The following is a 16,563-nucleotide window of genomic DNA, read 5'->3' as shown; positions in this document are numbered from 1 at the left end:
GATGTTTTGCAAACTGACACGACTCACATTCTAGTACTGATAAAGACTGAAATTGAGGACACAGCTTCTTCATGGTAGACAAAGAAGGATGACCCAATCTACAATGAGCTTCAAGAGGTGTTAAGGTACTGGAGCAAACAAGCGACCGCGGTACATGATTTTCCAGAATGTACAGACCACCTGACTCGCGTCCTCTACCAAGAATCTGCTTCGTCGTAAGATCCTGAAACAAACACTGGTCAGGAAAAAAGGAAACAGAACAATTTAAGGTACGAGTAAGTTTACTAACAGAAAGTAGATTAAAAGAGAATTTTGGTAGACACAAAATAGAAGACAAAGAAATTGACGAAGTTGGGTTCGCAGTTCCAGAACCCATGACACAAGAAGTAGAACCATTAGCTAAAGTAACAGTAAAGGAAGTGAGCGTAGAAGACTAGAATTACCTGTCATGTGATCTGTCGCACCAGAATCAATAACCCATTTGGATGAAGAAGACACAAGGCATGCAGTGGATTTACCTGACTCAGCAATCGCAATGACAGGGGAACTGGTAGGCTTTAGAGATGCCTGATACTGGGAAAATTGTGCAAAATCCTCTGCAGATACCAAAATAGTTTTCTCAGAGGAAGATACTGTAGAATTCTCTGCTACCATATTTGCCATCTGTGATCGCTAATTTTTCTTCTGAAGTTGCGAACAATTATATTTTGTATGGTCAGGCTCATGGTAATAATAACAAATGACTCCTCTTGAGTCCTGATTAGAACTAGCCTTCCTGATTAGAACTAGCCTCTCCATTACGCTGATTACTTCTGTTGCCTGTAATTCCTCATCTACTTCCTCTTCTATTACCCTGTTGTCCATTTGGATTGCGGCTAACAAGAGCACTACTGGCAGGCTGTGAAGATTGGGTACTCTCTGTACGAAGGACCCGTGTGAACGTTTCACGCAAAGAGGAAATCTCAGAACTGGAGAGAATCTGAGATTTAGCAGTCTCATACTCTGAAGGAAGGCCTGCAAGAAAACTCATAACAGCCAGTTGCTCCCGTTGAGCCTGCTGAACTTTCACATCAGGACTAAAAGGCAACAATACATTAAGTTCCTCATATACCCGTTTAAAATCCATAAAATAAGCCATGAGAGACTTATCATCTTTCTCAGCACGGTAGAATGCCTTACAAACATCATAAATACGGGAGATATTCCCTTTACTAGAATACAGAAAATCTAAGTAATCCATCAATTCCTTAACAAATTCACAGTGATTAATTTAACTAATTACCTCACTATGAATCGAGTTCCGAAGCTGCAAAAACAACCGAGCATCCTCCCTTAGCCAAGTTTGTCGTGTATCATCAGTGGGTGGATCTTTAGTAAGGTGATCATCCTTATCAATGCTACGCAAATAGACCCTATGATCTTACTCCACCTGTAATTCGAACCATTAAGTTTGTGTTCCTTGATCTTAGTCATCACCGGAATCATATCAGAAATAACATTCTTATTGTCTGCCATTTGTTGAGACAAAGAAAACTAACCGAAACGCTAATCCAAAGTGCTTATAGCAGCAAAATAACCCAAAATCACAAATCAAGCAAATACCGAAATAGGATCTAAGAGCCAAACCTCAGGAGTCCTTTAATGGTATACTGGATCAAGCAACAGCACACAGTGGTGGAATAAGGGGTTTGAGGCAACGCCGGCGATGTTGATCGGGGTTGAAACGGCCGGTCAGCGGCCAAGGTCTCTCCTGAGCTGAGTAGTGAGAACAAATAGTCACCCTAAATTGATGACTTGCTCTGATACCATGTAGAAAGAGATGAGTAGGAAGAAATGATTCTCATTGATTTCAATTAATCTGTACATGGGTATATATATACAATTGATTCCTATAATTGTGTTATACTAATTAGGAAGAAATCCTAAATAAGAAATCCTAAATAGGAATACAGAATACAGAATATACAGAGAAATAATATAGTGATTGACTTTCCATAACATAGTGATTGACTTTCCATAACATACCTAATAGATACCCTCATTTGTTCTAACACACTCCATAGGACATCTCTTGGAATACTATCATAAGCCTTCTCCAAATCAATAAAAAACATGTGTAGATCTTTCTTCACATCTCTATATTTCTCCATCAAGCTTCTAATGAGAAAGATCACTTACATAGTTGAATGACTGGGCATGAAGCCAAATTGATTAAGAGAGATAGAAGTATCACGACGTAGTCGATGCTCCACAACTCTCTCCCACAACTTCATAGTATGGCTCATGAGTTTAATTCCCCTATAGTTCTAGCAACTCTGTATGTCTCCCTTATTTTTAAAAATAGGTACTAAAATACTCCTCCATTCATCAGACATTTTCTTTGAGTTTAGAATCTTATTAAATAATTTAGTTAACCATGTCACTCCCATATCTCTTAAACACTTCCACACTTCAATTGGTATTCCATCAGGTCCACAGGCTTTACCCACTTTCATTCTCTTAAGTGCTTAATTTATTTCTAAAGATCTAATCCTTCTAGTATAATTCACATTCTTTTCTATGGTTCTATAGTCTATATTCACGCTATTACCATTTTGACTATTATTAAAGAGATCATTAAAATAATTTCTCCATCTTTCTTTAATGTCCTCATTTTTCACCAACATTTTTCCTTCTTTATCCTTAATGCACCTAACTTGATTGAGATCTTGACATTTCCTTTCTCTCCTCCTTGCTAATCTATAAATATCTTTCTCCCCCTCTTTAGTTCCAAGTTTCTCATATAACTTTTCAAAAGCCTGTGCTCTTGCTTGACTAACTGCCTTTTTTGCCTCTTTCTTTGCTATTGTACTGTTCATATGCCTCATTATTATCACATTTAGGTAATTTCTTATACCATTCTCTTTTCCTCTTCACTGCCTTTTGTACTTCTTCATTCCACCACCATCTCTCTTTTGAGGGTGATCCATGTCCTTTAGACTCTCCAAATACTTTTCTAGCTACTTCTCTAATTTTTAATGTCATCTGTATCCACATATCATTAGCCTCTATATTCAGCTTCCATGCTTCGGACTCAAGAAGCTCATTTTTGAACTTTACTTGCTTTACTCCTTTGAACTCCCACCACTCTGTTCGAGCTACACTATTTCTTCTGACCTTACTTGAATTGTTTCTAAACTTGACATCCAAGACCACTAACCGATGTTGACTTGTTAAAGCCTCTCCTAGAATGACCTTGCAATCCTTGCATAGAGCTCTATCTGTCTTCCTGGTTAAGAGGAAGTCGATTTGGCTTCTATGCTGCCTACTTTTGAAAGTCACTAAATGTGACTCTCTTTTTATAAAGTAGGTATTTGCTAGTATTAGGTCGTATGCCATAGCAAAATCCAGGATGCTTTTTCCCTCCTCATTTCGACTGCCAAAACCAAAACCTACATGAACATTCTCATAGCCTTGCCTATCACTTCCTACATGTCCATTCAAATCTCCACCAATGAAAATATTCTCTTCACTTAGTATGTTTTGCATTAAATCATCTATATCTTCCCAAAACCTTTGTTTACTCTCACTATCTAGTCATATTTGTGGGGCATAAGCACTAACTACATATATTGTTTTTCCTTCTAGTACTAGCTTTACTAGTATAATTCTATCTCCTACTCTTTTCACAGCTATTATAGCGTCTTTCAATGTCCTATCTATGATTATGCCCACTCCGTTCTTATTTCTCTCCTTTCTGGTAAACCACAGTTTGTACCCTGAATTACCCACTTCTTTGCTTTTCTCTCCTACCCATTTAGTCTCCCGAATGCAAGCAATATTCACCCTTCTCCTTTCCAAGGTATCCATAAGCTCCATTAATTTTCCTGTAAGTGATCCAACATTCCAAGTACCAACCCTGATCCTCTTCCTATCCTGTTCCTTCTTAATTGGTCTCCTTTTATGATATCTTCTATTATTTTCTATGTCTATGTTGTGTTCTGTTCCATTATCTGTTCTACTATCTATCCTATGGACTAACTTCTTTACCCACACCCGTCCATGATGTGGGAACCCTTGCTCACTTAACACCACACCCGGGCGCCGGCATGGCGTGTCGCTTTCGGTGAACACCCTACACCCTTGCATATTTCTCACTACACCTGGCCTCCGATGTAGCTCGTCGTTAGTAGAGGACGCCCCAACGTTTATATCATTTGAATCCATATCATAAAGTGTGACGAAATTTTTACGCTGGTTGTCACCTACCGCCTAAGTAGTTTGCGCTTAGCCGGTCCCAAGTCCGGATGAAGGAGGAGGGTTCGGTAGGTGACAACCAGCGTAAAAATTTCGTCACACCTTATGATATGGATTCAGAGTGGAAAAAGCGAATCCGTATAGCCGACCCCAAATTTTTTAGATAAAGGCTTACTTGAGTTGAGTTGAGTTGAGTTGAGTTATCACCTACCGCAACCCTCCTTTTTTATCCGAGCTTGGGACCGGCTAAGCGCAAACTACTTAGGCGGAGTTTCAAATTTACAATTATGGCTTAAAAAAAAAAAAAACCCAAATTCGGCCAATAGTTATGAGATGGAATTGCAGCTAAGGCATGGATACCTTAAAGTTAGATTTCATGAAAGGGACTAATTTGGGACATTACTGAGTTCTTTCTAAACTTCAATGGGTATTTTATGTAAATTTATTCAAATAAATTAGTTACTGGTGTAGTACTTCATATCTTCATGATTTAAATAGAAGTGTGCATTATTCATGTATAACTAAATAAACAAACAGATGAAATTTGGTCATTTCAGTAAGAGAAAATTCGGTTATCGGTTTAGCCCGGTTAGTAATTCCTGAACTTTTCAGTTTTCAATTATCCCTAAATTGATAACCAAACTAACAGAAAACCGATTTTTTATTAACTTAAATATAAATTATAATTTTATTAATAACATATCGTTTATAATCATTAGTTTATCATTTTATTACTAGCATTTGATTTGTATTATTCTTTAATTAACAATACATCATATTTATTATTTTCATAGATAAAAATTTATTTTTAATGATTTTTTAATTAATATTTTATTGATTAATAATATATGAAAACAGCCTCTCTGAATGCAGGGATAAGGCTGCATACATCAACTATCCCCAAAGCCCACAAGTGTGGGATACTTCGTGCATTGGGTCACCCTTTTTTATTAATAATATATAAATTATATATCTTTTTTTTTTTATATGTCAGCTTTCTACTACATTTTGGCTTGGTTTAATTATTATTTTAGAGGTGCTAAAATTTTCAGTTGAAGTTTCAGTTAGGATCAATACGGTTAACCAAATGCTCACCCCTAAATTTAAAGGTATCTTTGTCAGTGTTGTCACGAGGCACCAGGGCGCTCGCCTAGGTGCCCGGGCGAGGTGAAATCCAAGCACCTCGCCTAAAAAGCCTCCGGATGAGGGGACTTCATCCAGGTGCTGCCTAGGCGCTCAAGCGACGTGAGGCGAGAAAAGGCAAGAAAAAGCAATAATTTAAAAAAAAAAAAAAAGAAATCTAAGAGGGGAAAGTTGATCAGCTTTTCTTTTCACTTTTTGGCACATGTGTCCCTATGCAACTAACCACCTAATTCCAAGAAAGTAAAAGCTGGAAAAAGATAAAAGTTGCCCTTTAGTTTTCCCAAGACTCTAATCAGATCAGTTCTTTTCCCATTCTCCTTCTCCCATGCTACTGCTCCTCTTTTTTTTTTTTCTCCCTTCTTTCTCATTCTGCAGGCTATCACTCCTTTGCTTCTTCTTCTTCTTCTTCTTCTTCTTCTTCTTTCTAAACCCTAAGGTTGCTGCTGCCATGGAAGAATGTAATTAAATAAAAAAAAAAAAAATGAACTAGCATTCAGGAGTTAGAACCCCTATCCAGTGAACCAACATGTCAGGTATTAGAGGAATGCTTTTGATCTTGAAATTTAGAACACATAATATATTATGAAATTGGATAGTTTATACTTTTTATATTGTATATTTAATTATTTATTATTTTAGAACAAATTAGCGCCTCACTTTGCTTGGATGAACGCCTAGCGCCTCGGGCAATGAAGGACCTTCTCGCCTTAAGGGCGCCCAGCGCTTTTGACAACATTGATCTTTGTTGCAAATTAAAGCTTTTTTAAAACAAGCTGCCTCAATGATAGCAGCCCAGCGATAATTGATTCAAGCCCAAGGCAGCTGCAAGTATACAGTATACTACAAAAGGAATAGAAGGAATGCCGATGTTAGGGATGCTTTTGTGGGCCAGACCTATGCAAGACGCAGGGAAATGCCAATGATAGTGGCAACAAGGAAAATAATATTTAAGCAATATTCTCATTACAATAAAAGTCTTGATTTGAGGATTCCTATTTTAGAGGTTGTAACAGATTGATGTAATCTCTATTTAAGGAGCATTTGAATGCAATAAAAAATCAAGCAGCTTATTTCAAACTTTAATGAGATCTAAGACTCTTTCTAACAAGCCTGAGGTTGTGAGCTCCCTCTTGTCAGATCCCTCCATTGAGTCCATCACTGCAAGTCTATAAGGTTCCTGCACATCAAAGGGTAGGAATTGCAAGTCTGTTCTTGATGGATAAGGCTCATGCCTGGTTTCATAACTGGACCAGGGGAAAATCCTTCTTGGGATGAATTTAAGAGGGCACTCTGTGTTAGATTTGGGGATGAGGGCCTTGAAGATGTTGTAGAAGAGTTTATGAAAATTAGGCAAGAGAATTCAGTGGAGGAATATCAGGATAGATTTGAAGATTTGAGAATTACAATGGAAAGGTTGTTACCCAAATTGAGCGAGGCCTATTATCTGCCAGTGTTCACTGGGGGTCTGCGAGATGATGTGAGACCTATGGTAAGGATTATGAGACCTGCCGCTTTAACTCATGCCTTTGAAATAGCAAAATATCAAGAACAACTTCTGGGGTATAACAAGAAAAATGACCCTAGTTTTAAGTCCTTCTCCAGTACTTTCTATACCAGCAGACAAATTTCTATTACTACCACTTACAAGACTTCCCAATTACACCAAAACTTTCCTTATTCGCTAAAAACCACCCAATGTTGATACCAGTACCAAACCAGCTGCAGTAACTAAACCCACAACTTCCACCACCAAATTCTAATTCTGTAAACCAACCTCCTTTGCTTAAAAATCCACCTACTTCAAACCAAACAAGTACCAGAACCACAAGACCCTGTTTTAGATGTGGGGAGAAATATTTCCCAGAGCATGTATGCAAACAAAAAGCAGCAGTAGCTATGATGACAGCTGAGTCTAGATTAGGGGAAGGAGTGACAGTGGAGGAAGGGAATGGGTTGATGAATATGGAGGAAGAATTGGGCGGTACAGAGGTAGAAGAAGTTACTCTTTCTCTGCATGCTATCGAGGGGAAACAAGGGGTGGATACTATTAAAGTGTTGGGACACTTTAAAAATAGAGAATTGGTAGCGTTGATTGACAGTGGAACTACAAATAGTTTTATGGATGCTAGAATGGCAAGGGAGTTAAAATTACCACTGGTTGCAATTCCTGCAATTAATATTTCTGTTGTTAATGACAGAAAGATCACTAGTACTTGTATTTGTCAGAAGTTTCAGTGGAAAATGCAATAGCATATCTTCTCTTTTGACATTAGGATATTGGAATTGGGCAGCTATGATATGATTCTTGCAGTAGATTGGATGAGGAGTTTCAATCCCATAGTATTTATTTTGATTCTTCCAAAGTTAATTTATGTACAGCAGGGAAATCTATTACTTTGCAAGGGCTGACTGAGGCAATAAACGCTACAAAATTATTGCCCTGTGATTCTTATCAATTGTTAATGCAAAAGCAAGGAAGTGATTCTTATCAATTGTTAATGCAAAAGCAAGGAAGTGATTTTCAGTCTCCCCATTCCTGCATTCAGTTTGAGCAATACCAGCAACTTGAATTGGATTCACTTGACCCTGTTCTTAATTCTATTTCTGATGACTCAAGTACTTCTACAACTGAATTGCAATTGCTATTACATAAATACAAATCTGTTTTTGAGGACCCTAAGGCCTTACCTCCCTTCAGATTTCACAATCATGCCATACAATTACACCCTATTACCAAACCTGTAAAAATTAGACCCTATAGGCTTCCCCATTTCCAGAAAGCTGAAATAGAGAAACTAGTCAATGAAATGTTAGCCAATTCTATCATACAACCTAGCACCAGCCCTTATTCATCTCTAGTATTTTTTTAGTCAAAAAGAAGGATGGCTCTTGGAGACTACCAAAGGGAATAGGAAGCGTGATTCTGCGCCTTTAAGGTTAGTCTTCTTCAATCCCTCTTTTAGTTAGGGTTTGGCAGATTTAAATGTTAAACCTCAATCCTTAATGGCAAATGAATCCCAAATGCATGTTAGAAGAGTGTTTTGACATGCTTTAGGGCATTAGAGATTGGCTAGGATCATAATACACTTGTATGTATACATAAAACCCTAGAGAAAATTTTTGAAATCCATCCTCTAAGGCCCTAAACACGCTTCCCAACACCAACACTAAACCAGCTATGTCTGCCTTTGGCGAGCTCAAGCAGACGTTAGATATATCACCAATCCTACAAGTACCAAATTTTTAGGATAAATTTGTAGTGGAATGTCATGCCACAGGTAGTGTAATTGGGGCGGTCCTCCAATGGCAAGGCCATCCCATTGCTTTCTTCAGCAAAAAATTAGCAGATAGACACTCCTAGCTACAGCTTATAAGAAGGAATTAATTGGGTAGGCCAAAGCAATCTAGCATTGTCAGGGGGAAGAGCTTTTCTCATCCGAACAAATCATTACAGCTTGAAGTATCTCCTGGAGCAACTTCTCACCACTCCACTGCAGCAACATTGGATAAGCAAACAATTGGGATTTAATTTTCGAGTTGAATACAAGGCTAGGTAATTGAACAAGGCTAGGTAATTGAACAAGGCTATTGATGCTCTATCCAGCCGCCCTAATGAGGAAAATTGGTTATGTGCTTTTTCTCAACCCAAATTGCTACTGTTCGACGCCATTAAACAAGAGATTGCAAGGTCTGATACTTTGCAAGCCTTATTTGTGCAAGCAGAACAAGGCAAGCTAGACCATTCATGGTCCGTGAAAGATGGCCTCTTACTCTACAAGGATAGAATTTACCTGCTTCCATCTTCACCTTCTTCTATTCTATTGAGAATACATGATGGTACCCACGAGGGACCGCATAAAACCTTATAGCAGGTACGAAGTGACATTTATTGGCAAGGTATGAAGAGGGCAGTTCAAGATTATGTGGCAACATGTCCAGTTTGTCAACAAAAAAAAGCCGGACACTTACATTCTGAAGGTTTACTCTAACCTTTCGCCGTTCCCATTTTAATGGATTTTACTGATGGTTTGCCTCGATCATAGGGAAATATGTTATATTTGTGGTGGTCAACCGTTTCTCAAAATATGCTTACTTCATCCCAATATCTCAACCTTACACTGCTATTAGTGTTGCTAACACTTTCTTTAAGCACATTGTTAAGTTACATGGCTTACCCGAATCCATCGTCTGTGATCGCGATGCCATTGCTATTTCCCTTATGTGGTACTAAGCTGGCATTTTCATCTGCCTACCATCCCAAACGGATGACAAACTAAAGTAGTGAACCAAACTGTTGAAATGCACTTGAGGTGCTTTGTGGGAAATCAGCACGATAAATGGGTGGCATGGATTCCATGGACTGAATACTGCTACGATACATCTTTCCACACTTCTCCTTTCAAGGTGGTTTATGGCCGTGACTCACCCCTTTTGCTTTCATATATTGTTGGGTCATCACGAGTAGATGTTGTGGATCAAGCTCTATTAGACCGTGATGTGGTTCTTGAAGATATCCAACTTCATCTCCAACCGCCTAAAAAACGCATAGACACTAATGACAAGGGCCATCATTTGCCCAAGTCTTATATATAGCTCAAATACCTCATCCCAACCCAATGTGGGACAACACAACCCCCTCATGCCCAGGCATGAACATCTAGAGCATGATATTTGTAAACAAATACATCTACAGGTGACCCAACATTGAAGTAGGGTAAGCATTAACAACATATTAAAAAAATGCATCGGACCTAATAAACATTGGTTAGGAAGGCTCTAATACCATCTTGAGAAAATGAACCGGGCCTAACTCCACCCCAAATGCTGGCTCAAGGGGAGGAGGTTTGCCCAAGAAACCTTTTTTTAATTCAAATGAAGAAACCTTTTTCCAAAGAGGAAAACATTTTTTTCAAACTTTGACAAACTCATTAAAAATATAGAAACCTAAGAAAAAAAACTACCTAGTAGCCATCATCCTTCGCTGACACTGGTCACCAACAACCAAAATTTACCACTTTCTTTCCTAAGTTTTCTTATATTCAAAAATAAATAGTAAAACATGAAATTCTTATGGGTCTACACTTTTTTATACTTATATATTATACGAAAAATATATTTTTAGTGTATTCCAAAAACTATGTTATATGGTAGTGAGTGTTGGGCACTGAAAGAGTCGTATGCGTCTAAGATAAGAGTTGCAGAGATGAGAATGTTAAGGTGGATGAGTGGCCATACTAGACTAGATAAAGTTCGTAATGAGAGTATTAGAGAGAAAGTAGGAGTGGCGACAATTGAAAATAAGTTGAGAGAGGAAGATTGAGGTGGTTTGGTCATGTGAAGCATAGACATACGAAGGCTCCAGTTAGACAAGTAGAGCACGTTAGGTTAGAGGATGGAAAGAAAAAAGGGGTAGACCTAAATTGACTTGGAGGAGAGTAGTACAACATGACCTAGAAGCATTACATATTTCTGAGGATTTAACCCAAAATCGTTTAGAGTGGAGAAAGTGAATCCATATAGCCGACCCCAAATTTTTGGGATCAAGGCTTATTTGAGTTGAGTTGAGTTCCAAACACTAGAAAATAACTTTCAATTGATTTTCAATATTGAAAGCAAACAAAAAAACAGTTATTTTCTCAAAATGTTTTCCTCAAAAATTATTTTTCACAAACAGTTATATTCAAAACAAACAAAGCCTTTATGGGAGCCCAAATCCTTGTGGCATTAATGTTAGCTTTAGGAGCTATTACTCTAAGGACTTATTTAGATCATGGAATGAAATATGGTAGGAATGGGAAAACTATTCATAGTAATGTAATAGTTATTCTTCACTTATAATTTGAATTTATACCATACTAATTTAAAAAAATATTTATCCTATCTAACAATCATTGCACATGTTAAAATTTAATAAAAAATTAAAATTTTAAAATTATTATTCAGTGGAATGGTATTCCACATTTAAATTTGAACCAATCTAGGAATAGCTATTCCTATTCCCATGCTATTCCGCAAACCAAACAAAATCTAATGTGTTGAAGTTCAGAATTTATGAATCTAATTACCCATGGTTGTGATGCTTTATTAATATGTTTTATATGACTAAGGTTTCAAGAGTAGTTGCTTCTTGGATTGTGTGATGCCTAAAGAATCCTAAGTGTCCTCCACCCCCAACAACACCCCCCCCCCCCCCCCTCCCCCCCCAACTGCTAACCAGATATAAAATTCTGCAAATAATTGCAGATTTAGCAACCTAAATTAAGCCTCCAGTTTGCTAATGGAGAATCTACCCTTCCTAGCTTTCAGTTTAACTAAACCTGCTGGTTGTGCTGCATCATACATACATTAAAAGAAAACAGACAAGGTGCATGTGTGTTTCCATATGCAAAACATATTGAGGGCTTAATGAAATTGATTTTCCGCCAATGCATACATGTATCATCTTTTTTTTTTTCTTTATTTCTTTAACAGTTCTACCAGTATAAAGGCAAAGGAAGCAACCTAATTTACAAACTGCAGATGAATTTACCGTGTGCAATGATTGCAAAAGCCCCATTCTTGTACAAGGCCTACTCCCCATCCACCACATCCCAAGCATTTCTTTCGCTCAGATGATTGATCATTCCAACCATGATTTCCAGAATCTGAGATGTTACAGCGTTGTTGTGAGGCAACAATCTGTGAAGAAATAGGATGCTCCCACTGTGACACATTGGTCTTTGTATTGTAGTAATACTTTTGAGCTGTACATAGAACACAAAAGTTTTCAATAGAAGCAAAGGAAAGAAATTGAAAACTAATTTTGTGTTCATTTAATTTTTTCACATGTGAATAAATATTCACTTCACTTCCAAATTTATTAGAAGTTTGAACATGCATGAAATTTCTAAATTCAGCATAAAGCAGCATAAATTCTGGCTCCAAGGAATATGGCATCATGAATTTCACAGTATAATTGCATTGAACAATAACCGAGTGAGATCATGAATAAAATTCTGATTCTGCACGGTATAAACTAACTCCGCCTAAGTAGTTTGCGCTTAGCCGGTCCCAAGCCCGGATAAAGGAGGAGGGTTGCGGTAGGTGACAACCAGCGTAAAAATTTCGTCACACCCTATGATATGGATTCAAATGATATAAACGTTGGGGCGTCCTCTACTAACGACGCGCTACATCGGAGCCCGGGTGTAGTGATAAATATGCAAGGGTGTAGGGCGTTCACCGAAAGCGACGCGCCATGCCGGCGCCCGGGTGTGGTGTTAAGTGAGCAAGGGTTCCCACATCATGGACGGGTGTGGGTAAAGAAGTTAGTCCATAGGACAGATAATAGAACAAATAGTGGAACAGAACACAAGATAGACATAGAAAATAATAGAAGATATCATAGAAGGAGACCAATTAGGAAGGAGCAGGATAGGAGGAGGATCAGGGTTGGTACTTGGAATGTTGGATCACTTACAGGAAAATTAATGGAGCTTGTGGATACCTTGGAAAGGAGAAGGGTGAATATTGCTTGCATTCAGGAGACTAAATGGGTAGGAGAGAAAAGTAAGGAAGTGGGTAATTCAGGTTACAAATTGTGGTTTACCGGAAAGGAGAGAAATAAGAACGGAGTGGGTATAATCATAGACAGGACATTGAAAGACGCAGTAGTAGCTGTGAAAAGAGTAGGAGATAGAATTATACTAGTAAAGCTAGTACTAGACGGAGAAACAATAAATATAGTTAGTGCTTATGCCCCACAAATAGGACTAGACAGTGAGAGTAAACAAAGGTTTTGGGAAGATATGGATGATTTAATGCAAAGCATACCGAATGAAGAGAATGTTTTCATTGGTGGAGATTTGAATGGACATGTAGGAAGTGATAGGCAAGGTTATGAGAATGTTCATGGAGGTTTTGGTTTTGGCAGTCGAAATGAGGAGGGAAAAAGCATCCTGGATTTTGCTATGGCATACGACCTAATACTAGCAAATACCTACTTTATAAAAAGAGAGTCACATTTAGTGACTTTCAAAAGTGGGCAACATAGAAGCCAAATCGACTTCCTCTTAACCAAGAAGACAAATAGAGCTCTATGCAAGGATTGCAAGGTCATTCCAGGAGAGGCTTTAACAAGTCAACATAGGTTGGTGGTCTTGGATGTCAAGTTTAGGAACAATTCAAGTAAGGTCAGAAGAAATAGTGTAGCTCGAACAAAGTGGTGGGAGTTCAAAGGAGTAAAGCAAGTGAAGTTCAAAAATGAGCTTCTTGAGTGCAGTATGGAAGCTAGATATGGAGGCCAATGATATGTGGATACAGATGGCATCAAAGATTAGAGAAGTAGCTAGAAAAGTACTTGGGGAGTCTAAAGGACATGGACCACCTTCAAAAGAGAGATGGTGGTGGAATGAGGAAGTACAAAAGGCAGTAAAGAGAAAAAGGGAATGGTATAAGAAATTACCTAAATGTGATAATAATGAGGCATATGAACAGTATAAGATAGCAAAGAAAGAGGCAAAAAAGGCAGTTAGCCAAGCAAGAGCACAGGCCTTTGAAAAGTTATATGAGAAACTTGGAACTAAAGAAGGGGAGAAAGATATTTATAGATTAGCAAGGAGTAGAGAAAGGAAATGTCAAGATCTCAATCAAGTTAGGTGCATTAAGGATAAAGAAGGAAAAGTGTTGGTGAAAGATGAGGACATTAAAGAAAGATGGAGAAATTATTTTAATGATCTCTTTAATAATAGTCAAAATGGAAATAGCGTGAATATAGATTATAGAACAATAGAAAAGAATGTAAATTATACTAGAAGGATTAGATCTTTAGAAGTAAAGGAAGCACTTAAGAGAATGAAAGTAGGTAAAGCCTGTGGACCCGATGAAATACCAATTGAAGTGTGGAAGTATTTGGGAGATATGGGAGTGGCATGGTTAACTAAATTATTTAATAAGATTCTAAACTCAAAGAAAATGCCTGATGAATGGAGGAAGAGTATTTTAGTACCTATTTTTAAAAATAAAGGAGACATACAGAGTTGCTCAAACTATAAGGGAATTAAACTCATGAGCCATACTATGAAGTTGTGGGAGAGAGTTGTGGAGCATCGACTACGTCATGATACTTTTATCTCTCTCAATCAATTTGGTTTCTTGTTCGGTCGTTCAACTATGGAAGCGATCTTTCTCATTAGAAGCTTGATGGAGAAATATAGAGATGGGAAGAAAGATCTACACATGGTTTTTATTGATTTGGAGAAGGCTTATGATAGTGTTCCAAGAGAGGTCTTATGGAATGCGTTAGAACAAAAGAGGGTATCTATTAGGTACATACAAGTATTGAAAGATATGTATGAAGGAGCAACTACTATTGTGCGCACAGTGGGAGGGGACACAAGAGATTTTCCGATCTCAATTGGATTACACCAAGGATCAGCCATAAGCCCTTACCTTTTTACATTAGTTTTAGATGAACTGACGAAACATATACAAGAGAGTATTCCTTGGTGCATGATGTTTGCGGATGATATTGTTCTGATAGATGAGACACGAGAAGGAGTCAATAGGAAGTTAGAACTTTGGAGAAGTACTCTAGAGTCAAAGGGTTTTAAGTTAAGTAGAACGAAGACAGAATACATGCATTGCAAGTTCAGTGAAGGCCAAACTGGTGATAGGGAAGGAGTTAGTTTGAATGGAGTGGCACTGTCCCAAAGTAATCACTTTAAATATCTAGGCTCGATCCTTCAAGTAGATGGGGATGTGAGGAGGATGTTAGTCATAGGATTAAAGCCGGATGGTTGAAGTGGAGACGTACCACGGGAGTTTTATGTGATCGTAAGATTCCCAATAAATTAAAAGGAAAATTTTACCGTACAGCCATACGACCAGCTATGCTATATGGTAGTGAGTGTTGGGCACTGAAAGAGTCGTATGCATCTAAGATAAGAGTTGCAGAGATGAGAATGTTAAGGTGGATGAGTGGTCATACTAGACTAGATAAAGTCCGTAATGAAAGTATTAGAGAAAAGGTAGGAGTGGTGCCAATTGAAGATAAGTTGAGAGAAGGGAGATTGAGGTGGTTTGGTCATGTGAAGCGTAGACATACGGAGGCCCCAGTTAGACAAGTAGAGCACATTAGGCTAGAGGATAGAAAGAAAAAAAGGGGTAGACCTAAATTGACTTGGAGGAGAGTAGTACAGCATGACTTAGAAGCATTACACATTTCTGAGGATTTAACCCAAAATCGTTCAGAGTGGAAAAAGCGAATCCATATAGCCGACCCCAAATTTTTGGGATAAAGGCTTAGTTGAGTTGAGTTGAGTTGAGTTGCACGGTATAAACTCATTGGCAACAATTAAATAAGAGAACAACAAAACTAAGCAATCAAAATTTCTAAATTCCAACAAAATGAAAATAATCATGGTCCTAAGGCAGTATTTTAACCCCTTCCCAAGCCTCTTTGTATTTCTTGTTTAGACAAGATCCTTCACAGGCCTTAACAACACTGAAATAACATCCTGGGATATAAACTTAAATGATGCCACACGGCTTGTTAGAAATTCCAACTTTTTGAGCACTAACCCCCAGGGCTGTTCAAAAGTTGATTGACCCAATTAAACCCACTGTAGCAATCCAACCCAAGCTGTAAACTCCATTTCCAGATGATTTCAGTTAGGTTGGTTTGGTCTGCACCACCATACAACTTAAATAGCAATTGGATTAGGTTACTTAGTAAACTTACCAAAACAAATTGAGTAGATTTGTTGTATGTTTTAGGTTTTTGAGGAAATAGCCATTCTCTAGTTCTTTCCCAAAAGTCTCCATCAATCTCATCTTTCCTCTACGGCTCTACCAATCTCCTTCACCAATCATAATTGGTGTCATCACCCCAGCAGTCACTGTTAATTTAATTCATTCCTCCAACGATAATCTTCAACTCTTCATCCCATTTTTCATCAGTTTTCCTCCATGGCTTCTCTACTTTTCATTAATCTTCTCAGTCCTCCCTTTAGGTATCCCTTTAGGTAATCAATCTCTCCCCATTTTCCATTGATGATGGGTGCTATACTGATGGGTTAATGGGATTGCCAAGCTATAAAAATGGATAGGAGGAAGTTAACGTTTTGATTGGGTAAACAACTTTCCTCCTGCTTGTAATGTCCTCATCTTTCATTTTGTAATAAAGTCTTTGTTTCTGATATAAAA

The 16,563-nt window shown here is 38.0% G+C and overlaps 1 protein-coding gene across 3 annotated transcripts in view; it reads right to left on the bottom strand.

The window, feature by feature from the left end:
• The window catches only part of LOC110657700 (uncharacterized), a 71,964-nt gene that overhangs the window by 39,069 nt on the left and 16,332 nt on the right, over nucleotides 1–16,563 (bottom strand). For all 3 annotated transcript variants that reach the window (XM_021815028.2, XM_021815019.2, XM_021815036.2), the window contains exon 8: nucleotides 11,909–12,122. In XM_021815028.2, the coding sequence (XP_021670720.1) occupies nucleotides 11,909–12,122 (214 nt within the window). The remainder of the gene's footprint in view (nucleotides 1–11,908; nucleotides 12,123–16,563) is intronic.

The sequence above is a fragment of the Hevea brasiliensis genome, chromosome 3 (genome assembly GCF_030052815.1).
Source record: "Hevea brasiliensis isolate MT/VB/25A 57/8 chromosome 3, ASM3005281v1, whole genome shotgun sequence".
Lineage (NCBI taxonomy): Eukaryota > Viridiplantae > Streptophyta > Magnoliopsida > Malpighiales > Euphorbiaceae > Hevea > Hevea brasiliensis.
The sequence above is the reverse complement of the archived record's forward strand: the minus strand, read 5'-3'. Positions and strand labels throughout refer to the sequence as shown.